The sequence below is a fragment of the Ascaphus truei genome, chromosome 5 (genome assembly GCF_040206685.1).
Source record: "Ascaphus truei isolate aAscTru1 chromosome 5, aAscTru1.hap1, whole genome shotgun sequence".
Classification (NCBI taxonomy): Eukaryota; Metazoa; Chordata; class Amphibia; order Anura; family Ascaphidae; genus Ascaphus; species Ascaphus truei.
The window spans coordinates 102,140,880-102,165,061 of NC_134487.1; the positions used below are offsets into that span (position 1 = coordinate 102,140,880).

A 24,182-nucleotide genomic window follows, 5' to 3' on the forward strand; every position below is an offset into this window, starting at 1 on the left:
CCACTGTCCCCCCATCCCCCCTCCTGTCCACTGTCACCCCACCCCCCCTCCTGTCCACTGTCCCCCACCCCCCCTCCTGTCCACTGTCCCCCCTCCCCCCCTCCTGTCCACTGTCCCCCCCATCCCCCCCTCCTGTCCACTGTCCCCCCACCCCCCCTCCTGTCCACTGTCCCCCCACCCCCCCTCCTGTCCACTGTCCCCCCACCCCCCTCCTGTCCACTGTCCCCCCTCCCCCCCTCCTGTCCACTGTCCCCCCACCCCCCTCCTGTCCACTGTCCCCCCACCCCCCTCCTGTCCACTGTCCCCCCATCCCCCCTCCTGTCCACTGTCCCCCCACCCCCCTCCTGTCCACTGTCCCCCCACCCCCCTCCTGTCCCTGTCCCCCCCCCTCCTGTCCACTGTCCCAACCCCCCCTCCTGTCCACTGTGTCCCCACCCCCCCTCCTGTCCACTGTGTCCCCACTCCCCCTCCTGTCCACTGTGTCCCCACCCCCCTCCTGTCCACTGTGTCCCCATCCCCCTCCTGTCCACTGTGTCCCCACCCCCCCTCCTGTCCACTGTGTCCCCACCCCCCTCCTGTCCACTGTGTCCCCACCCCCCTCCTGTCCACTGTGTCCCCACCCCCCCTCCTGTCCACTGTGTCCCCACCCCCCCTCCTGTCCACTGTGTCCCCACCCCCCCTCCTGTCCAATGTGTCCCCACCCCCCCCTCCTGTCCACTGTGTCCCCACCCCCCTCCTGTCACTGTGTCCCCACCCCCCCTCCTGTCCACTGTGTCCCCACCCCCCCTCCTGTCCACTGTGTCCCCACCCCCCCTCCTGTCCACTGTGTCCCCACCCCCCCTCCTGTCCACTGTGTCCCCACCCCCCCCTCCTGTCCACTGTGTCCCCACCCCCCCTCCTGTCCACTGTGTCCCCACCCCCCCTCCTGTCCACTGTGTCCCCACCCCCCCTTCGTGTCCACTGTGTCCCCACCCCCCCTCCTGTCTACTGTGTCCCCACCCCCCCTCCTGTCCACTGTGTCCCCACCCCCCCTCCTGTCCACTGTGTCCCCACCCCCCTCCTGTCCCCACCCCCCTACTGTCCACTGTGTCCCCACCCCACCTCTGTCCACTGTGTCCCCACCCCCCCTCCTGTCCACTGTGTCCCCACCCCCCCTCCTGTCCACTGTGTCCCCACCCCCCTCCTGTCCACTGTCCCCCACCCTCCCTCCTGTCCACTGTCCCCACCCCCCCTCCTGTCCACTGTGTCCCCACCCCCACTCCTGTCCACTGTGTCCCCACCCCCCCTCCTGTCCACTGTGTCCCCATCCCCCTCCTGTCCACTGTCCCCCCCCCCCTCCTGTCCACTGTCCCCCCACCCCCCCTCCTGTCCACTGTCCCCCCACCCCTCCTCCTGTCCACTGTCCCCCCCCCCCCCCTCCTGTCCACTGTCCCCCCTCCTGTCCACTGTCCCCCCACCCCCCTCCGGTCCACTGTCCCCCCATCCCCCCTCCTGTCCACTGTCCCCCCACCCCCCCTCCTGTCCACTGTACCCCCACCCCCCTCCTGTCCACTGTCCCCCCACCCCCTCCTGTCCACTGTCCCCCCCCCCCTCCTGTCCACTGTCCCCCCCTCCTGTCCACTGTCCCAACCCCCCCTCCTGTCCACTGTGTCCCCACCCCCCTCCTGTCCACTGTGTCCCCACTCCCCCTCCTGTCCACTGTGTCCCCACCCCCCTCCTGTCCACTGTGTCCCCATCCCCCTCCTGTCCAGTGTCCCCACCCCCCCTCCTGTCCACTGTGTCCCCACCCCCCCTCCTGTCCACTGTGTCCCCACCCCCCTTCCTGTCCACTGTGTCCCCACCCCCCCTCCTGTCCACTGTGTCCCCACCCCCCCTCCTGTCCACTGTGTCCCCACCCCCCCTCCTGTCCACTGTGTCCCCACCCCCCCTCCTGTCCACTGTGTCCCCACCCCCCCTCCTGTCCACTGTGTCCCCACCCCCCCTCCTGTCCACTGTGTCCCCACCCCCCCTCCTGTCCACTGTGTCCCCACCCCCCTTCGTGTCCACTGTGTCCCCACCCCCCCCTCCTGTCCACTGTGTCACCACCCCCCCTCCTGTCTACTGTGTCCCCACCCCCCTCCTGTCCACTGTGTCCCCATCCCCCCTCCTGTCCACTGTGTCCCCACCCCCCTCCTGTCCACTGTGTCCCCACCCCCCCTCCTGTCCACTGTGTCCCCACCCCCCCTCCTGTCCACTGTGTCCCCACCCCCCTCCTGTCCACTGTGTCCCCACCCCCCTCCTGTCCACTGTCCCCACCCTCCCTCCTGTCCACTGTCCCCACCCCCCTCCTGTCCACTGTGTCCCCACCCCCCCTCCTGTCCACTGTGTCCCCACCCCCCCTCCTGTCCACTGTGTCCCCACCCCCCCTCCTGTCCACTGTGTTCCCACCCCCCTTCCTGTCCACTGTGTCCCCACCCCCCCTCCTGTCCACTGTGTCCCCACCCCCCCTCCTGTCCACTGTGTCCCCACCCCCCCTCCTGTCCACTGTGTCCCCACCCCCCCCTCCTGTCCACTGTGTCCCCACCCCCCCTCCTGTCCACTGTGTCCCCACCCCCCCCTACTGTCCACTGTGTCCCCACCCACCCTCCTGTCCACTGTGTCCCCACCCCCCCTCCTGTCCACTGTGTCCCCACCCCCCCTCCTGTCCACTGTGTCCCCACCCCCTCCTCCTGTCCACTGTGTCCGCACCCCCCCTCCTGTCCACTGTGTCCCCACCCCCCCTACTGTCCCCACCCCCCCTCCTGTCCACTGTGTCCCCACCCCCTTCCTGTCCACTGTGTCCCCACCCCCCCTCCTGTCCACTGTGTCCCCACCCCCCCTCCTGTCCACTGTGTCCCCACCCCCCCTCCTGTCCACTGTGTCCCCACCCCCCCTACTGTCCACTGTGTCCCCACCCCCCTTCCTGTCCACTGTGTCCCCACCCCCCCTCCTGTCCACTGTGTCCCCACCCCCCCTCCTGTCCACTGTCCCCCCACCCCCCCCTCCTGTCCACTGTGTCCCCACCCCCCCTCCTGTCCACTGTGTCCCCACCCCCCCTCCTGTCCACTGTGTCCCCACCCCCCTCCTGTCCACTGTGTCCCCCCCCTCCTGTCCACTGTCCCCACCCCCCCTCCTGTCCACTGTGTCCCCCCCCTCCTGTCCACTGTCCCCACCCCCCCTCCTGTCCACTGTCCCCACCCCCCTCCTGTCCACTGTGTCCCCACCCCCCCTCCTGTCCACTGTGTCCCCACCCCCCCTCCTGTCCACTGTGTCCCCACCCCCCTCCTGTCCACTGTCCCCCCCTCCTGTCCACTGTCCCCCCTCCTGTCCACTGTCCCCCCCCTCCTGTCCACTGTCCCCCCCCTCCTGTCCACTGTCCCCCCCCTCCTGTCCACTGTCCTCCCCCCCTCCTGTCCACTGTCCCCCCCCCTCCTGTCCACTGTCCCCCCCACTCCTGTCCACTGTCCCCCCCACTCCTGTCCACTGTCCCCCCCACTCCTGTCCACTGTCCCCCCCACTCCTGTCCACTGTCCCCCCCACTCCTGTCCACTGTCCCCCCCCTCCTGTCCACTGTCCCCCCCCTCCTGTCCACTGTCCCCCCCCCTCCTGTCCACTGTGTCCCCACCCCCCCTCCTGTCCACTGTGTCCCCACCCCCCCTCCTGTCCACTGTGTCCCCACCCCCCTCCTGTCCACTGTCCCCCCCTCCTGTCCACTGTGTCCCCACCCCCCTCCTGTCCACTGTCCCCCCCTCCTGTCCACTGTCCCCCCCTCCTGTCCACTGTCCCCCCCCCTCCTGTCCACTGTCCCCCCCTCCTGTCCACTGTCCTCCCCCCTCCTGTCCACTGACCCCCCCCCCCTCCTGTCCACTGCCCCCCCCCCTCCTGTCCACTGTCCCCCCCACTCCTGTCCACTGTCCCCCCCCTCCTGTCCACTGACCCCCCCCTCCTGTCCACTGTCCCCCCCCCTCCTGTCCACTGTCCCCCCCCTCCTGTCCACTGTCCCCCCCCTCCTGTCCACTGTCCCCCCCCCTCCTGTCCACTGTCCCCCCCTCCTGTCCACTGTGTCCCCACCCCCCCTCCTGTCCACTGTGTCCCCCCCTCCTGTCCACTGTCCCCACCCCCCCTCCTGTCCACTGTCCCCACCCCCCTCCTGTCCACTGTGTCCCCACCCCCCCTCCTGTCCACTGTCCCCCCACCCCCCCCTCCTGTCCACTGTGTCCCCACCCCCCTCCTGTCCACTGTCCCCCCCCTCCTGTCCACTGTCCCCCCCTCCTGTCCACTGTCCCCCCCCCTCCTGTCCACTGTCCCCCCCCTCCTGTCCACTGTCCTCCCCCCTCCTGTCCACTGACCCCCCCCCCCTCCTGTCCACTGTCCCCCCCCCTCCTGTCCACTGTCCCCCCCCTCCTGTCCACTGTCCCCCCCCTCCTGTCCACTGTCCCCCCCACTCCTGTCCACTGTCCCCCCCCTCCTGTCCACTGTCCCCCCCCCTCCTGTCCACTGTCCCCCCCCTCCTGTCCACTGTCCCCCCCCCTCCTGTCCACTGTCCCCCCCCTCCTGTCCACTGTCCCCCCCCCTCCTGTCCACTGTCCCCCCCCCTCCTGTCCACTGTCCCCCCCTCCTGTCCACTGTCCCCACCTCCTGTCCACTGTCCCCCACCCCTCCTGTCCACTGTCCCCCCCTCCTGTCCACTGTCCCCCCCCTCCTGTCCACTGTCCCCACCTCCTGTCCACTGCCCCCCCCCTCCTGTCCACTGTCCCCCCCCTCCTGTCCACTGTCCCCCCCTCCTGTCCACTGTCCCCCCCTCCTGTCCACTGTCCCCCCCTCCTGTCCACTGTCCCCCCCTCCTGTCAACTGTCCCCCCCTCCTGTCCACTGTCCCCCCCTCCTGTCCACTGTCCCCCCTCCTGTCCACTGTCCCCCCTCCTGTCCACTGTCCCCCCCTCCTGTCCACTGTCCCCCCCTCCTGTCCACTGTCCCCCCCCTCCTGTCCACTGTCCCCCCCTCCTGTCCACTGTCCCCCCCTTCCTGTCCACTGTCCCCCCCTCCTGTCCACTGTCCCCCCCTCCTGTCCAATGTCCCCCCCTCCTGTCCACTGTCCCCCCCTCCTGTCCACTGTCCCTCCCTCCTGTCCACTGTCCCCCCCTCCTGTCCACTGTCCCTCCCCCCTCCTGTCCACTGTCCCCCCTCCTGTCCACTCCCTCCTGTCCACTGTTCCCCCCTCCTGTCCACTGCCCCCCCCTCCTGTCCACTGTCCCCCCCTCCTGTCCACTGTCCCCCCCTCCTGTCCACTGTCCCCCCCTCCTGTCCACTGTCCCCCCCCCTCCTGTCCACTGTCCCCCCCTCCTGTCCACTGTCCCCCCCCTCCTGGCCACTGTCCCCCCTCCTCCTGGCCACTGTCCCCCCCCCCCCTCCTGGCCACTGTACCCCCCTCCTGGCCACTGTCCCCCCCCTCCTGTCCACTGTCCCTCCTGTCCACTGTCCCCCCCTCCTGTCCACTGTCCCCCCCTCCTGTCCACTGTCCCCCCCCTCCTGTCCACTGTCCCCCCCTCCTGTCCACTGTCCCCCCCCTCCTGTCCACTGTCCCCCCCTCCTGTCCACTGTCCCCCCCCCCTCCTGTCCACTGTCCCCCCCCTCCTGTCCACTGTCCCCCCCCCTCCTGTCCACTGTCCCCCCCCTCCTGTCCACTGTCCCTCCCTCGGGGGGGGGGGAATGGAGAAAGAGGGGGAGCACAGAAATAGGGGGAGAGGAGGGATCGGGAAATTTAACTCACGGACAACGCCGGGTATATCAGCTAGTATTATATATATGGATATGGATATATATATATATCTATATATATCTTATACTATATTAGTGAAAGCACTGTATGTTTGCCTGCCTGGATGTCCGGTGTCCCTAGGGGAAATCTCATTGGTCCCTTGGGTCGCCCGCCCCCGCACACCTCTCATTGGCCTGAGGCGGAGTGACGGCCCACACACAGACACACACACAACACAGCAGCTCTATACACATACACACACACACAACACAGCAGCTCTATACACACACACAACACAGCAGCTCTATACACACACACACACACACACACAACACAGCAGCTCTATACACACACACACACACACCCTCTGTCCGCCCCCCTCCCCCCCCCTCACGTGCACCGTCCTGCACTGGCTCCGGACGGGAAGCGCGGCCCTCCTACCCCAGCTGCTCCCTTACCTCCCCGGCGCTACCACCCGCTCAGGTAAGTCACTGTGCGTCCCGCCTCAGCCTCAGGCCCACTGCGCGTCCCGCCTCAGCCTCAGGCCCACTGCGCATGCCGCCTCAGCCTCAGGCCCACTGCGCATGCCGCCTCAGGCCCACACACACAGGGCGCTTCCTACCGCCGCTCAGCCAGACGCCACATCGAGCGGGCGCCGGGGGGGGGGGGGGGGGTAGCGCGAGTCTTAGGCCCACACAGGGCGCTTCCTGCAGCCGCCTGCACGCCTCACTCAGCAGGACGGCACATCGGGGGGACCAAGCGGCCGCCGGGGGGGGGGGGGGGGGGAGCGCGAGTCACAGGGAACGGGGGGGGGAGTCACGGGGAACAGGGGGGGGGAGTCACGGGGAACAGGGGGGGGGAGTCACGGGGAACAGGGGGGGGGAGTCACGGGGAACGGGCCACCAGCCGAACCAGCAGGGGGACGGACGCACGGAGGAGGGGGGGGAAATGCCCATACATAAATTATGACAATACATATGCCCCCTGCTCTCCACCCCCCCCCACTCCCCTTTCCCCCCCCCCTCCCCTTTCTCCCCCCCCCCGCTCCCCTTTCTCCCCCCCCCCCGCTCCCCTTTCTCCCCCCCCGCTCCCCTTTCTCCCCCCCACGCTCCCCTTTCTCCCCCCCCGCTCCCCTTCCCCCCCCGCTCCCCTTTCTCCCCCCCCCGCTCCCCTTCCCCCCCCGCTCCCCTTTCTCCCCCCCCCCGCTCCCCTTTCCCCCCCCCCCGCTCCCCTTCCCCCCCCCCGCTCCCCTTTCTCCCCCCCCGCTCCCCTTTCTACCCCCCCGCTCCCCTTTCTCCCCTCCGCTCCCCTTTCTCCCCCCCCGCTCCCCTTTCTCCCACCCCCCGCTCCCCTTTCTCCCACCCCCCGCTCCCCTTTCTCCCCCCCCGCTCCCCTTTCTCCCCCCCCGCTCCCCTTTCTCCCCCCCCGCTCCCCTTTCTCCCCCCCCCGCTCCCCTTTCTCCCCCCCCCGCTCCCCTTTCTCCCCCCCGCTCCCCTTTCTACCCCCCCGCTCCCCTTTCTCCCACCCCCCGCTCCCCTTTCTCCCCCCCTTTCTCCCACCCCCGCCTCCCCTTTCTCCCACCCCCCGCTCCCCTTTCTCCCCCCCCGCTCCCCTTTCTCCCCCCCCGCTCCCCTTTCTCCCCCCCGCTCCCCTTTCTCCCCCCCCCGCTCCCCTTTCTCCCCCCCGCTCCCCTTTCTACCCCCCGCTCCCCTTTCTACCCCCCCCGCTCCCCTTTCTCCCACCCCCCGCTCCCCTTTCTCCCCCCCTTTCTCCCCCCCCCCGCTCCCCTTTCTCCCCCCCCCGCTCCCCTTTCTCCCACCCCCCGCTCCCCTTTCTCCCACCCCCCGCTCCCCTTTCTCCCACCCCCCGCTCCCCTTTCTCCCACCCCCCGCTCCCCTTTCTCCCACCCCCCGCTCCCCTTTCTTCCCCCCCCCCCGCTCCCCTTTCTTCCCCCCCCCCGCTCCCCTTTCTCCCCCCCCCCGCTCCCCTTTCTCCCCCCCCCCGCTCCCCTTTCTCCCCCCCCCGCTCCCCTTTCTCCCCCCCCGCTCCCCTTTCCCCCCCCCCGCTCCCCTTTCCCCCCCCCCGCTCCCCTTTCCCCCCCCCCGAAACCTTTACAACAAATACTCACCTATTGTTCCACGAGTTATAAATAATACTACCTATTACGCATTTACATCCCGGGCAACGCCGGGTCTCTCAGCTAGTAGATATATATATATATATGTTACTGCAATAGATGCCCCCCTCCCGCTTCCCACTGACACCTCCCCGCGTCCCACTGACACCCCCGTGTCCCACTGACATGCCCCCACCGCGTCCCACAGACACGCCCCCATCCCACTGACACGCCCCCGCGTCCCACTGACACGCCCCCCCGCTCGCAATTTTCTTCTAGCAGGACAAGATTGGTCTCGTGCTTACATGCACGTGACGTCACTGTGCATGAGCGTCAGCACGCTCGCTCTGCTCTTCCCTTCACCCTGGACGAGGCCTAGGGCTTGCATTCATCTATGAACTCTCAATATATTACTTCCAGGTAAAACATTTTATAAATAAATGTTCATACAGTATGTGTTTATAGTCTAAATAAAAGCTTTATCAGTTTCAGGATTATGCTACTCAATCGTTCAGTCTGGGAGGCTTGAGTGGAAAGAGTTGTTCCTCACCTGAAACGCACATGGAGCAGCAGCAGATCAACCGCGCAAGCTTTTCAAGGAGATTTTCGATTTGGCGCGCAGTGGTCACGTCACGTGAGCGGTTCAGTCAATGAGAGCGAACCGCTCACAGCCACGCCACCCTGTTGCCTCCTGCCTGCAGTGCACGTTTCAGGCACGACGTCACGATAGAGCGTGCTCGCAATGGCGGACCTAGTATAATCAAGGCCTAAGGCCTCGTCCAGGGTGGTGCTGAGCGGGTGCGCGTGCTCACGCTGGACACGTAGCGACAATGCACGTGGCCTGTGTGAGTGGGCGGGTGCGCCTGCTCGGCGCTCTCCCGCTTTCCGAGCAAGCAAAATTGATTTTGCTGCTCGCAAGCGCGTCACGTGAGCGGTTCGCCCAATGAGGGTGATCAAGCTCCGAGTCATCGGGGCCGCGCGCGCGCCTAGCCGGCCAGGAAAAGCACAGCGCGCACGTTCGAGGCCTAAGGCTGCAGTCAGGGGAAAGCGAAGCGGGCGCGCTCGTGCTTAGCGCGATCAGAATGATAATTCTGAATGCACGTGCCTATGAGCTTGCTGCTTGCCAAGACAGGCAACTGAGCTCTCACGGGCACGTGCACTAAGGACAAACACATTGTCGCAATGTGTTTGATCGCGCTGAGCACGAGCACGAGCACGAGCACGCAGCATCACCCTGGACGCGGCCTTATGCTCTCTACGGCAGTCTTTTCTTTTTTATTAGATATTGGCATGGTTTTTCCAGTTCAATAAAAATGGCTATTTTCACAAATAATTAAAAAAATATATATATAAAAAATATTTTTTCGATAAATTCTATTATACTATATTTAAAGCTTGCTATAGTGTACTCGCTTAAAAAAAAACAACAACAAGGAACAGTTGTGCCTACAAACATTCTCCCGCCCCCCGCCTGCATTGTCTCACAATGGTTGGCACCTATGCTGCATACTCGCGCACTCCGGAGGTGAGACGGCCAGGTATGCGCGCGCTCAGGAGACTCGCGCCGCCGCTGGGTGACCGACGGGTCTAGTTCACAGTCTAGTTCGTGCGCGTCACTTCCGGAGCGAAGCCAGCGTGTTGAGGGAGGGAAAGGAGGCAGAGGGAGAGAGAGCCCGAGCTCCCCGAGCTAGAGTGGTCAAAATGGCGACCGCGCAGCTAACGGATGAGGAGCTTTTCTCCGAGTTGAAGCGCTCCGGGATTATGCCGGGTCCGGTCACCGAGAGCACGCGGCCAGTCTACCTGAAAAAGCTGAAGAAACTCCGCGAGGAGCAGCGACCCCGCAGCGGGAAGGCACGGGGGGTGACTAATAACATCGCGGCGGCGGCTGGGCTGTGTGAGAGCGGGGGATCCCGCCAGACTGGCGGGGACGTGACGCACAGAAGAGGCGGGGGCCTTGGCCGCCAGAGCCCGCAGAGGGAGGCCGGGAAGCAGCCGCCGCTGCTGCTTCTTGGGTTCAGCTCTGATGAGTCAGATGCTGAGGTTGGGCCGAGGGCGCAGGGAGGCCGGTGGGATCAGAGCAGCACCCCTCAGCCGGAGCTGTGCCAGGCCCAGCGGGTGTGCGTTACTGCGGCGGCGGACGGGCGGAAGGCGCCTGGCTGGTGGGGGGCGCGCAGGCCGCACTGCCCCACGGGGCGGGACGAGGTGGAGGAAGGGGGAGAGGCGACCAAAAGCAGGGCAGTGAACGGCAGCCGGCTCTCCTGCTGCAGGGACAATTATTCCGACTCGGACGAAGAGGAGCGGGGGAGGGACGAGGCGCCAGGCCGCCGAAGCAGGCGGAGTGCCACTGCACAGGCCCGGAACAACGGCATGGACGACTCGGAGCCGCCTTCCCGGCAGGCGTGGGAGAGAGGGGAGGCCAATGCCTCCCCAAGGCACCGGGGACCCTCCAGGAAGTCACCCCTTGCAGACACAGACAGGGCCGCGGATCTCAAGCGCAAGGCCAACAACCACCTGGGGGGCAGCTACAGCCAGGAGGCCTCCAGAGTGTACCTAGCCACTAACAGCCTCCCACTTCGGACCTCCCACTCCAACCACTCTGCGTCTAACCATAGCCACCCCCAGCATCCCTACACGGGCAGCAAGAAGAAACAGAAGCTGCCCGAGCCCGAGGAGGCGCTGCTCCAGCAATTCAAGAGAGAGGAGGTGTCTCCCACAGGAGGCTTCAGTGCCCACTACCTATCCATGTTTCTCCTGACCACCGCCTGCCTCTTCTTCCTGCTGCTTGGGCTTACTTACCTGAGGATGAGAGGCACAGGGCTGTCTGGTGAGGAGAGCTGTGAGTATTGTTAGTGTTATTAATAAGGCCATAACATTCTTACAACATGCATTACAATGGGGAAACCATGATTTACAAAATGTTCGTGTTGTATATATCCATACAAAATATAGTCCCTGCTCCTTGAAACGTAGTGTACAAAAGTATTGTTAGAAAGTAATAAAGGATGTGATGAGGTCAAGAGCTTATTATACTAACGTGTTTGCTGCTGTGATATTGGAATGGTTTAGAAAATTATGGTTGTTGACCTTCTTTTTATTTACAGCGTTCAGCTATGATTTCACGAAACCAAGTTATTTCTTGACCTAACATTTTATGTTTTGGAAACAAAAATTAACATATGGCAAGACTTGTCCTTTACTATGATTTGTCAGATGAATTTGTTTCATCAGAAGGATTTCACATCCAGTGGAATGAGCCATTGAAGGTGGCGCCAGTCAAAGGAATTTGCCAACTAATAGCCCAGGCTATTGAGATGGCTGAAATCCAGTTGGCATGTAGGTTTCCTATCTCGATTTATACCTTCCATTCATCACATTGTACATATCTGTACAGGACTTTTTTTTTGTATTTTAAAGAGACTTGGGAAGAGCGTAACCTGACCCCCATTTCTTGCCGTTATGACATCAGTAGGTAAACTGGTTAAGACTTATTGAATGCACCAACATTCCACAGTACAATGTGGAAGGCATGACAATAACCTTGTATAGCAAAACAAAACCATTTAAGTTGAGACAAACGGAAATAATAGGAAGGTGTCTGCATCGAGAAGCTTGCAATCTAAAAAGGTGGGGAGTGAAGACAAATTGAATAGTGTTTGTGTGGGACATTCCTTAGCATGGGTTTAGCAATCAATTTCAGACCTCTGACTGCTTTTCTAGAGTGAACATAAAAAAAGTCAGCACAGTTGGATAGGTCTTCACGAAAAAGTGTTTTTAGTTGACTTTTAAATATAGGGGAGAGTGAGCATGCGTGGTAGAGAATTCCAGAGTTGGGGTGCAGCACAGGAAAAGTCTTGGAGGTGTTGGGTGAACAAGTAATGGAGAAACAGTGTGAGTAGTTGGTAGTGCACGGCATGAAGGCGCTCCAGGGGCAGACAGTGAGACGTGAGGGGGAGTATGTGTGGAACCAGGATTTGGTGATGTGTCGCCACAGAGCAGTAAGAGGCGATGTGATGGGTTAAATAGGAGATGTTTAGTTAGTTGGCTCGACATAGGAGAAGATTGTGTTCATGGCTAAAAAACACGATATTGTAGTAAACAGAAATCTATTTAAAAATGGGACATTATGGGAGAAGTTGTATAGGGGGGAATGGGGCAGATGCTACTCATTATGACACATCTGTATTGAAACGTTGTCTTTTGCTGCCAGAAGTCCGGCTGCACTTAAGTGTTGCTGGACATCCTGGAATTGTTAGCATGTGATCGCTTGGGATAGCAATAACGTAGTAATGGTTGGGCCACCGATAGCACGCATAGAATTGTTCCGACGGACGAACGCACTCTTCCCCCTAGAAATGAGGAAAAATCCTATCTTACACGTCATACGGTCCTTGTGGCGTTCAGCTTGTCATAGGGGTAGTGGAAGGGTTAAGATATACTTTCACATTCGTAGTTCTAATAAACCCATAATCGTGGGTGTATTTTTAAGACTAGCTCCTTGATTGGCTTTATTATTTTTTTTTAGTCAAGAACACCCCTTATAATGTAACTATATTGCTGACTGCCACTTACTGGATTTTCTGGAAGAGTGAGAGGAGAGCTGTAAGTTCTGTTTGAACATTGAAAAGTCTGAATGTCTGGGCTGTTGGTTTTAACTTAAAGCTTTTATTTTTAAATCCTTTTAGTGTCTGAGAAACGTATAGCTGTTCTATTCATACCCCTTTGGCAAATAAATGGTTCATAGTGTCTCAACTTATTTGTAAGAATGCACATTTTTAGGTACAACCCCTTAGGAAACTGTACTGCAGTTAAAATGGAAATAGGAAAAATTTCCTCTTATTTTCAATGTTTGATTCATCATTTAAGATTGTTCTAAAAACATTTAATATTCCAACACAATTTAGCAGGAGATTATTGAGAATCGAATGAATCATCCCAGAAGGGAAAGGAGATGGAGCACAGCCGTGCAAGCAAGGAATGAATCCAGGGCCAAAAGGATCTCTGTGACGAAGCACCGCGTGCGGTGTGAAACGCGTAAGAGGAATCTTTTACTTGTCTGCACCATGTTGTCTTACTAAGAAAGCATTTTTCATCGGATCCTTTTGGCACTGGATTCACTCCTTGCTTGCACGGCTATGCCCCATCTCCTTTCCCTTCTGGGATGATTCATTCTGCCTCTACTATCTTATGCACGCTACTGGAGGAAATACAGATGACCTGATGTGAGTAACTAACCTATTTTGATATACCTTGGTTTTGCTGGGACATTATACATGGTTCTACATACTCTGGAGAAGCAGTCCTAATAGGAGGTGACGTAGTGGGTAGTATTTATTATCTCTCACATGTGTCACCTACCAGAACATACATCCTATGCATCTCACACATGAGCATATACCTGTATACTCCAGCACTCACTGTCATTTAGGTCACCTGTTTCATCTGTTTTCTTCAATCAAGCTATATATTGACTATTCAACATTTATGCGATTAGTGTCTTGACACATTTGAGCACTGTAATTACGGAACTTTGTTCTATATACAGTACCTTGGATTATTGAGAATACATTAGTTTTTACATTACTCTGCAATTGCACGTTTCAACCAGAAATGCTTTAAGATGGGATAGAAAAATCCCTGGCACCTAAAATCTCCCCCCTGCCAGCGCTTGTGCTTTGTAGTGCTGACTGGCCAGTGCGCCCGATCCTTTGTGAATGGGACATTAAAGCCGGATCAAGTACTCTGCGACTGGCCGCGCTCAGCGAGGAATTGGAGAACAGGAGATAGAGCCGTGCGGGATTGAGGCAGTGAGCTTCAGGCGCAACCTGCTCTCAATATACAAAGCGTGTCTGCCAGCCTCTGTCTCTGCGTGTGTCTATGTCAGCATGTCACTGATACCTACCGACACACTGAAAGAGGTGGGGGCGGCCAGAATGCACCTGCCTCGCGCACCACAAAACGCGGACTTCCAAAAAATCGGTTTGACTTAATTGTATGTCTTTTATATAGCGCTTCACAGTAGTAATACACGTGACAATCATTTAAATAACAGATAATACAAATAACAGATCATGGGAGTAAGTGCTTCAGACCTAAGAGTAAAATGTTGGAAGAGTAGTCCCTGCTCAGAAAAGCTTACAATCTAATTGGTAGGTAGAAAGAACGTACAGAGACAGTAGGAGTGCGTTTGCAGGGGGCCAAGCTTTATGTATCTTGTATAGCAGCGTTTCCCAAACGGTGGGTCGCGACCCGGCACCGGGCCACGGCACCAAAATTGCCGGGTCGCAGCGAGGCTGGCCGCGCGGTGTCTCCCGTCCCCCCTGCTCAATTTTAAAAAAATGCCGCCGATTTCCCCCTGCGGTCCCGCGCGCTTGCGCAGGGCCTGCTCCCTTCCTCCCCCCCCGCTCCCAACGTGGGACGGAGGAGGAAGTACCAGCTCCTCTGCGGCCCACACGTTACGTGGGACGGAGGGGGAAGTTCAAGCTCCTACTGCGGCCCGCTTCCCCCCGCGGCCAGCTTCCCCCCGCAGCCAGCTTCCCGAGCTCACCTCCCGTGGCACCCCCTCCCGAGCCCACCTCCCGTCCCCCCAAGCCCACCTCCCGTCCCCCCAAGCCCACCTCCCGTCCCGGGCAGCAGGGGATATCGGGGGCAGCAGGGGAAAGCGTCCGGCGGCAAGGTAAGTCACCCCACCCAGTCACTGCCTCCCACCCAAGTGCCCCTGGTCCCCCACCCACCCAAGTGCCCCTGGTCCCCCTCCCACCCACCCAAGTGCCCCTGGTCCCCCTCCCACCCACCCAAGTGCCCCTGGTCCCCCTCCCACCCACCCAAGTGCCCCTGGTCCCCCTCCCACCCACCCAAGTGCCCCTGGTCCCCCTCCCACCCACCCAAGTGCCCCTGGTCCCCCTCCCACCCACCCAAGTGCCCCTGGTCCCCCTCCCACCCTCCCACCCAAGTGCCCCTGGTCCCCCTCCCACCCTCCCACCCAAGTGCCCCTGGTCCCCCTAGTGCCCCTGGTCCCCCTCCCACCCAAGTGCCCCTGGTCCCCCTCCCACCCAAGTGCCCCTGGTCCCCCTCCCACCCTCCCACCCAAGTGCCCCTGGTCCCCCTCCCACCCTCCCACCCAAGTGCCCCTGGTCCCCCACCCTCCCACCAAGTGCCCCTGGTCTCCCACCCAAGTGCCCCTGGTCCCCCTCCCACTCTCCCACCCAAGTGTCCCTGGTCCCCCTCCCACCCAAGTGCCCCTGGTCACCCTCCCACCCTCCCACCCAAGTGCCCCTGGCCCCCTCCCTCCCACCCAAGTGCCCCTGGCCCCCTCTCCAGTCACTCACATCCGTCGTTGCCTGTAATTCACTGTTTGTGTCTGTGTGGGTATAGGGGAGAGCGAGTGTGTGTGTGTGTGTATCTCTGTGGCTGCGTGTGTGTCAGTGGCTGCGTGTGTGTGTGTCAGTGGCTGCGTGTGTGTGTGTCAGTGGCTGCGTGTGTGTGTGTGTGTCAGTGGCTGCGTGTGTGTGTGTGTCAGTGGCTGCGTGTTTGTGTCAGTGGCTGCGTGTGTGTGTATCAGAGGCTGTGTGTGTGTGTATCAGAGGCTGTGTGTATGTATCAGTGTGTGTGTCAGTGGCTCCGTGTCTGTCAGTGGCTGTGTGTGTGTGTATCAGTGGCTGTGTGTGTGTGTATCAGTGGCTGTGTGTGTGTCTGTGTAGGCCCTATAGGCCAGTATAGGCGATAAAATTTTTAGTGGGTCACGAAGGAGAAGTTCAAAAAATAACCGGGTCACGGAAAAAAAAGTTTGGGAAACCCTGGTGTATAGTATTAGCCACGGTGCTACTCATATGCTTCTTTAAGCAAATGTGTCTTAAGGTGGGTCTTAAAGGTGGATAGAGAGGTTGCTAGTCGGGTATTAAAGGGAAGGGCATTCCAGAGGGATGGGGCAGTCAGTGAGAAAGGTTTAAGGCGGGAGAGGGCTTTAGATACAAATGGGGTAGGGAGAAGACATCCTTGAGCAGAATACAAGAGTCGGGATGGTGCATAGCGAGAAATTAGGACTGAGATGTAAGGAGGGGCCGAAGATTGTAAAGCTTTAAAATTGAGGAGGAGAATTGAGTGTGAGATGCGGGATTTGATAGGAAGCCCGGAGAGTGATTTCAGCAGGGGAGACACTGAGACAGATTTTAGGAAAGAGTTGAGTGATTCTGGCAGCAGCGTTTAAGATAGATTTGTAGGGGAGACAAATGAGGCAGGAAGGCCGGACAGCAGGAGGTTACAGTAGTCGAGACAGGAGAGAATGAGGGCCTGAGTCAGAGTTTTAGCAGTCGAGCAACAGAGGAAAGGGTGTATCTTTGTAATATTGCGGCGGAAAAAGCGACAGGTTTTAGATATGTTTTGAATGTGAGAGAGGAGTCGAGTGTGACCCCATTATGCGGCGTGCTTGGGCTACTGGATCAATGATGGTACTTCCAACAGTAATGTGGAAGGAAGTATAAGGAGCTCTGTTTTTGCCATGTTTAAGTCGGCGGAGGGCCATCCAGGATGATATCGCAGAGAAACATTCAGAAACTTTGGTCTGTACAGCAGGTATAAGGCATGGGGTTGAAATGTAAATTTGTGTGTCGTCAGCATAGAGGTGATATTTTAAACCCAAGAAATGTGATTAGGTCACTTTGAGAAAGTGTGTACAGAGAAAAGAGAAGGGGTCCCAGGACAGAGCCCTGGGGTACCCCCACAGAGAGATCAATAGAGGAGGAGGAGGTGTTAGCAGAAGAGACACTGAAAGTACGTACGGTGGGAGAGGTAAGAGGAGATCCAGGACAGAGCTTTGTTACGAGTACCAAGAATGGTATTCTTAATACTTAAGGGTGTTTTATTTTTGTCCACTGCTGCTTTAAGATATTTCCTGGTAGCTTACATCTTTGCCAGAGTTGCCATGTTTTATATGGGCAAAATGAGGCATGGAGTAAGCTTCAGCTCAGCATCCCGACTGGTTTTATGCTAATAATTCAAGTTTGTGTTGGGCAATTTAGTAATTCTTTTGTAGCTTTTCCAGTTCATGCCCAAAAAACTGCTCTAACAGATTTACCATAATGTACGTGAACACAACTTTGATAGTGTGGAACTCGCCCAACCATCTGGTTTAATTTATACTGGTTGTGTTTCTCATTGACCCATTGTTTTGCTCCCTTTTTTTGGTTTAACATTTAAAAAATTGTAACTCCCTTGTATTGTCTAATCTAAATTCCTGCTAATGTATTAGGAAGAATTTGTAATACTTTTTAGAAGTATTAATTATGCTAGGGGTATGCAAATGTTTTTGTCTGCCCCCAGTGCATTTTCTGACCTCATATGAAATTACTCGGCGTTGCCATGGCGACACGTCACCAGAAGCCGCTGGAGACGAGGTAAAGGATTTGCAGAGGACTCTCGCGTTCCTCCGGCATTTAATTTAAATGTTGTGGGGATGAGCGAGGGACCTCTGTAAGCACCGTGCCCCTCCAGAACACTTCAGGCGCCCCCCAGTTTGCGCACCCCTGAATTATGCTGTGATGAGACATGTACAGTATTTTTGGTGTTATATGTTTTTTAATGGTAAACCCCAAAATCATACTTATGGTCCTTTTTTAGCGGAGCCGTTCTTGGTTCCCAAGATACTTAACGGTGAAGTTACCGGGTTTAAGTCTCCCTCTGGGAAAAAAAGTCTGCCAAATCACCAGCAAATAGGTAGCTGGCCACGTAAATCCCCTCTTACAAACTAGGAAGTAATACCGGTAACTTAACCAGTAAGTATCTTGGGAACCAAGGGGGTTTATGAAGCGGAACATTGCGTGGTTCAGCTCTGTAAATGGCCTGGTTCGAGTACAGTAAGGGTTTTTTTTATTGTGGATTGCTCCTTTTAATGTTTTTGAAGGTGATTTATAATCAAGACTTGAAAAATGGTTTTACCAGCTGACCCCCATTAAGTCTGTTTTACCATCTTGAAAAAGGTCCCTGTAGGGACTGAAACATTGATGAATTCATTGTCTTTAAACTTTATCATTCAATATTGGCTTTTGCATCAGTCCACCCACTGGAGTGCTGATGTTTTACTGTCTGCACACATTGCTACACAAATAGGTCTTGCGAGGCACAGTTTTAATGATGCCTCAAAATTCTTTCCCATTTCCCACAACTAAAATATCCTCTAATTCTCACTGTGATAAATCAAGCACCTTTTGTCCTAAACCTCTCTCTTCTGCCCCATGTGAGATGTAGTTTCTTCTTAAAGCACGCCCCCCCCCCCTTTTTTTTATATACCCTTTTTATTTTTTTGCCGATCAGTGCTGTAGAAGCTGTTTTTTTCTCTTGTAGCATTATTTATTTGTAAAGTACCAACATATTGTACAGCCTGGTACAATGGGGTTATAGTATAAATTGTATACGAGATTGATACGCACAGATAAGGTAATGAGGGCCTTGCTCGTGAGAGCTTACAATCTTGTAGTGCAGGAATCCTCACAAAACCTCCTGATTCTTTCTGCAGAGCATGTCCAATGGGCCAAAGGAAACCAGTCAGACACATATTTAAGGGGTTATATGTGGGTGATTGAAACAGTACTTTTAGGTATATCTAAAAGATATAATTGGTTTGTAAACATGTTTGGGATGACATTTCAGGCTTTGATTACTGTTGCTCACAGAAAAGGTGCAGGTCTCCCATTGGACGATGGGTGATGGTACTCCGGGTACACAGTGCCACCCTTTTCTTTTTTTTCGTACGCGGTGTTAACTACTTTTTTTTATTTCAAATTTAGAATGCAAATTTCCTTTTAAAAAGCCTATATCCTTTCTATTTTATAGCCTAAATATGAATATGGTACAAAGAGCATTGTCATGTTTACTAAATGTGTTTATTTTCTTATCTGGGCACCGTACCATTTACTTCTCTAATTAAAGACACTTCAACAGCTGCATCTTTCTCCCATGTGGATCTCTGATAAGGAGAGGAATGGGCCAATAAAACATATCTTTAACTGTATCCAAACTAAAAGTGAAAAATGCACTTAAAATTGTAGTTCAACTTTGTATAATCTGTCCAATAGAATTGAAAAGCCATGTTGTATGCTCATAGAAATGGTATGGCTATAATTAGGATTTTAGTACTTGAAATCCTTATCAATCTGTCCTACTACTGTTGGTACTAATTGTTATAAGGATAATACTAACAAAGCTATGTAAACAAAAATAGTAATAAAAATGCTATGAGAGTTTGGGCAGCAGTAGGAAAAGTGCCACACTGCGGAAGTTGTTTTGTAAAATGTATTTGTGGAGTATCTGAGCCAGGCTTTCATGGGGGTAATCCTTAACACCAGAATTGAAGTGAAAAGAGCCCAGAAGAAAGCACAAGGGAATGCCTCCAATGGTGAAGTATGTCAAAGTAATTTTATAAAGTAAAATGAAAATACACTCGCACAGTACTAGCAATAAAAGCACGTATAGTACACACTGGAGTCGTCTGCTAAATCATAAGCCACCCTTCCGTTGCTCAGGTGTTGACCTGAGCAGCGATAAGGAGCAACAGAGGGACGCTTATGATTTAGGAGACGACTCCAGCGTGTAATTTACGTGCTTTTATTGCCAGTACTGTGAGTGTATTTTAATTTTACTTTATCTATTAAATTACTTTTATATACTTCACTATTGGAGGCATTCTTTGTGCTTTCTTCTAGGTTCTTTTCACATGATCTGTACAATGTATTTTTCTTTTTGTTGATCTTTGTGGGACTCCTCGGGTTGCAACACTTTTTATTGGGTCGCACAAGTTAATTTCTGAGCTTTATAGGCATAAAGGCATCTCTAGATGTAGTTCAGAATGGCAGGTAAGATTTTTCGGAGAAATAGATGACCTCTGAATTTAGTATAAAGTACGTTTTGTAAACTGAAATATGGATAATCTGTCAGAAGAGCTCAGTCATACCAACAAGCAATACATACTAAACACGTTGTCTTTGTGACGAGACTAAGGTAATAGGATAAGTATGTGTTAAATCCTGAAAGCCTGGCCTGTTGGTAGCCCTTGAAAATTGGGTTTGAGCATTTCTCATATAAGTGAATTATAATCAGTAGCTAATATCTAATAAAGTATTAGAAACAATGGTGCATTTCTTCGCTATTGCGGCCCATTGTAAAAGTATGTGGATGCATTTCGGCACAGTACATTTCTGTGGAGAGCTGAAAGTTATGTAATGTTACGTTCAGGGGTAGAAAAGTTCCAGGTGCCTTAACTTTCCCACTGGCGCCTGTGCTGTGCGCAATGATGATTGACCGGTCAAGTCACCGCTGTGCAACGCAGTGTGGGGGGAGATAAGATAGCAGGAGGATCAGAGAGCACAAGGTATTGGCCATGTGAGAAATCAGGGCGGGACTAAATGGTGGTCTGGGGGTGGAGGTGTGTGTGTATATCACAGATACAATAGCAAAGTAATCAGATACACACTGACACGCGCACACACACACACAAAGTGACACCGTCAACAACGGTGAGGCGTGCCAGTGGGGTAGCTGGAATGCGCCCATGTGCCTAACAAAACACTGGCTCCTAAAAAGATTATTTTTGACCACCCTGGTTACATTGTCTGTGCTACCTGGAATGTGCGTGCGTGCATCCTAACCTCAATATGCTTTTAAAACCTTAAAAGAAAAACTATAAACCATTTGTTTTTACGAAGATGAAAATGTACCTGTAGATTCTATGGCTTACAAATTTATTATTATTTTTGTGTGCATCAATCAGGTTGCCTTTTCTTGAATGGGATTATTTTACTAACCTTTAGGGAGGATAGAGGTTTGGATCAGTGGTATGCTGTAATATTGTTTCTCCAGAGGTCAACATTGCTTTATAAATGGTGTATAAGAAAAAGTCTCTATTTTAGGAGAAAAAGTCTAATATAGAGACATTTTCTTGCATACAAGTGTCTTAGCCTAAATCAAGAGCACTAAGAATTATTTACGTGAAAGACTCCCTGAATATTTATATACTATTGCATTATAAATGGACAATGATTGAGGGTGAAAAATAAGTGGATAATGTTTTGATTAGATTAATGGGTATTCTTATTTTTTTTTTTATTCTCTTGTAACTTTATGTTATGGTTATTATCCATGTTGCCCTCAGTACTCTGTGCGATTTCTTGTTCTGTCTGGGGCGGTTTGCTGCTGTGGCATTAGAGCGGTCTAGGACGTTTGGCCTGCACCAATACGCCACTGGTGCTCCACCACAATGCAAGTCGCAGCTGGGATTACTCTGCGCAGGACACCTTACCGCAGGGCGCCTCGCCACTGAAATTCTCACAGCTCATCGGATCTCCAGACCGGCCGCCACCATCTTCAAAGTTCTGCTCTCGGCTGGCTGCCATCTTTAAAGGTCCACTCCTTGCTCCTCCCACAGGAAATGTAAAAATGTGTCCTGGCTGCTGGCAGAGTGCCCTGCTGCGCGCATGCACTTACAAATGGTGACCCCATAAGGTGCCCTGCTGACACCTTTTAAAGATGGCGGCGTCCGAGTGGACTTTACAAGATGGCAGCCAGCGGGGAGATCCGATCGGAGGCAAGCTGTCCTGCGGTGAGTAGTCCCAGCAGCGACTTGCGATTGGGTCACGGCAAAACGTTCAATTCCAATGGGAGAGTGATTATAGCAGCTATCACATTGCCCAAGTGCATAAATGTCTGTGGTACCACTTGTGCTACTCAAAAAGTAATGAGCGTGTGCATTGTTGCCACGGAATACTAGGTAGGCATATGGCACTTGAATTAGTGCATTTTGGCTACAAGATTAGACTGGGATCTGTGCGGAATAGGAAGTAAGATTTCATGAAAGGAGGTATTAAAAGAAAATCTTTTTTTAAGTGTACAGGCATACCCCGGTTTAAGGACACTCACTTTAAGTACACTCGCGAGTAAGTACATATCGCCCAATAGGCAAACGGCAGCTCGCGCATGCGCCTGTCAACACGTCCTGAACAGCAATACCGGCTCCCTACCTGTACTGAAGCTGTGCGCAAGCGGGGAGACTATAGAGCCTGTTACAAATGCGTTATTTACATCAGTTATGCACGTATATGATGATTGCAGTACAGTACATGCATCGATAAGTGGGAAAAAGGTAATGCTTCACTTTAAGTACATTTTCGCTTTACATACATGCTCCGGTCCCATTGCGTACGTTAATGCGGGGTATGCCTGTATTGTGGATTCTATTTAAACTGTTGTGGATGCCATGTGTCCATTCCAGGGGAAGGGAGGGACTGTGTAAAGAGATCCTGTAAGATTTTGTTATCAAGACAAATGAGGCATGATGCTCATGTATGCAGTGGCAGTGCAGGTGTAAAATAATTGATTAGCATGTGTTTGTTCTATATTTACTATTTCTACTGTAGCTAATGTATAATTTCCATATGGTTTTCTATGTAGAGACAAAAATGAATTATTAAATGATGCACACGTCCTACATTCTGTGTGGGTTTTCTTTTCACTTGTCGTGCACAGATACAATATTTTGAGCAATAAACTAATTGAGAGTTAACATTGTAATTTAAAGGTAAGACTTAGAATTTATTCTATAACATTCACCAAAGCAGTTTTCGAGCAGAAACTTTTTAACGTGGGTACCTTTTTTTATTATTTAGATAGATAAGCAAGCTATAAGGTTAAAAGCAGAATACAATTAGATAAACTAAATATTGGCTTAGTGTTTCTGAATTTCCTCACTGATTGGGATATTTCTCCCCTCCACTGTAAGCGCTGTGTTCTCACATACACATAGTGTAAGGTCTTTTCAAGGTTTCAAAAATTGCACAGGGAATTTTCTCTTCTGCTTACATTCTTATAGGTGAAAATAATTCTACGGGCTTCTAAATTGAAAAAAATGTGTATATGTATTTAGCTTTCTAGCACTGATATTGCATGCAATGTTTATGGGAGAAAAGGTTTGACTTCCTAATATGTTACGTTTTAAACATCTAAACGCAGTGGTGCGTAACTCCAGTCCTCAAGCCCCCCCAACAGGTCAGGTTTTCAGGGTGTCTCTGCTTCAGCACAGGTGGCTCAATCAGTCAACTTCAACGCTAGGTGGCTCAGAGAGCTGCATGTGCTGACGCTGGGAAATCATGAAAACCTGGCCTGATTGGTGTTGAGCACCCCTGATCTAAAGTATGCATCATATAGCAGCATTAATCCATTTAGAAGTAAAACTGTCATTTTACAGCTGTATTAAAATGTTAATTTCCAATATATAGCTTACCAAATAATGAAGGAGCAATTTGTAAAAAAAATTTTTTAGCCAGGGTTGAAGCAGGATGTCTCCGGAGCTAAACCCCATTAGCTTCAGCTTCGGTGACCCCATGCTTCTGGAGATACTCGCCTCCATAGTAGGTGCCGGTAGCTATGCCGGCCGAGCTAGCTGGGCGTTATAGTTTAAAGCTCCCGTGTCACACGGACCAATAGAAAGCTGCACCCGATGTCACGGCTTCCTATTCGCCCGCAGGGCACGGGAGCTTTGAACAGCGGCCGTGGTCCCTGTTAGCTGAGCGGCTACTGGCATCTACTATGGAGATAAGTATATCCCGAAGCAGGGTGTCCTCGGAGCTGAAATTAACGGGGTTCAGCTCTGGAGACTCTGCTTCATTCCTGGGTAATAAAAAAAAAAAAAAGAGCTTGTATTGCTGCTTTAAGTTAAAGACATATTTTTGCCAATACATCATACATAATTATAACCAACTTTCCTTTTTTTATAGTAAGAAGTCCGTCTGATGAGCTTGCAAGTGTTCAAGTGAGTAGTGGTGTTTGATATTTAGTATTTAAAATAGAAATCCCAGCTGCCCATTTTTTTAAAAAATTTTTATTGAACTTTTTTTTTTAACTGGTTTGGAGTTGGGGGATGGGGAGGACGCAGGGGTCTCTCCCAAGAATGGCTCGACCATTCTATTTCCTTGGTTCCAGGGACCCCTTGGTTCCCAAGATACCTACAGTTTTTGAAGTGAAACTTCTTTAGTGGCACCTCTGATGGGATAAAACTGGATAGATGGGGGGCAAAATGTGAAACGGAAGTGACGTCACGTAATGGACGCCGCTCCGCTCACACGCCCCCTGACACATGTGGCGCCGCTCCTAATCGCCGCCACACACCTCACCCTCCCACACACGCCTCACCCTCCCACACACGCCTCACCCTCCTAAAACTGCCGCTGTTCCGCCGCCCGCTTCCATGCTGCGCGCCACGCATGCGCAGAAGCGGCTGGCAGCGGCGCCGTTCACCGCCCACTGCCATGCC

At 54.3% G+C, this 24,182-nt stretch overlaps 1 protein-coding gene and 1 long non-coding RNA gene across 3 annotated transcripts in view; one reads left to right on the forward strand and one right to left on the reverse strand.

Moving 5' to 3' along the window:
* The window catches only part of LOC142495199 (uncharacterized), an 18,801-nt gene extending 8,080 nt beyond the window's left edge, over positions 1 to 10,721 (reverse strand). Inside the window, exon 1 of one of the 2 annotated variants that reach the window (XR_012801693.1) lies at positions 9,377 to 10,721. This is a non-coding gene — a long non-coding RNA (uncharacterized LOC142495199). The remainder of the gene's footprint in view (positions 1 to 9,376) is intronic. The other variant, XR_012801692.1, reaches the window with a different exon arrangement.
* The window catches only part of LEMD3 (LEM domain containing 3), a 28,351-nt gene continuing 13,615 nt past the window's right edge, over positions 9,447 to 24,182 (forward strand). Inside the window, exons 1-2 of the mRNA XM_075600355.1 lie at positions 9,447 to 10,727; positions 23,647 to 23,681. Of these exons, the coding sequence (XP_075456470.1) occupies positions 9,593 to 10,727; positions 23,647 to 23,681 (1,170 nt within the window). The 5' untranslated portion in view covers positions 9,447 to 9,592. The remainder of the gene's footprint in view (positions 10,728 to 23,646; positions 23,682 to 24,182) is intronic.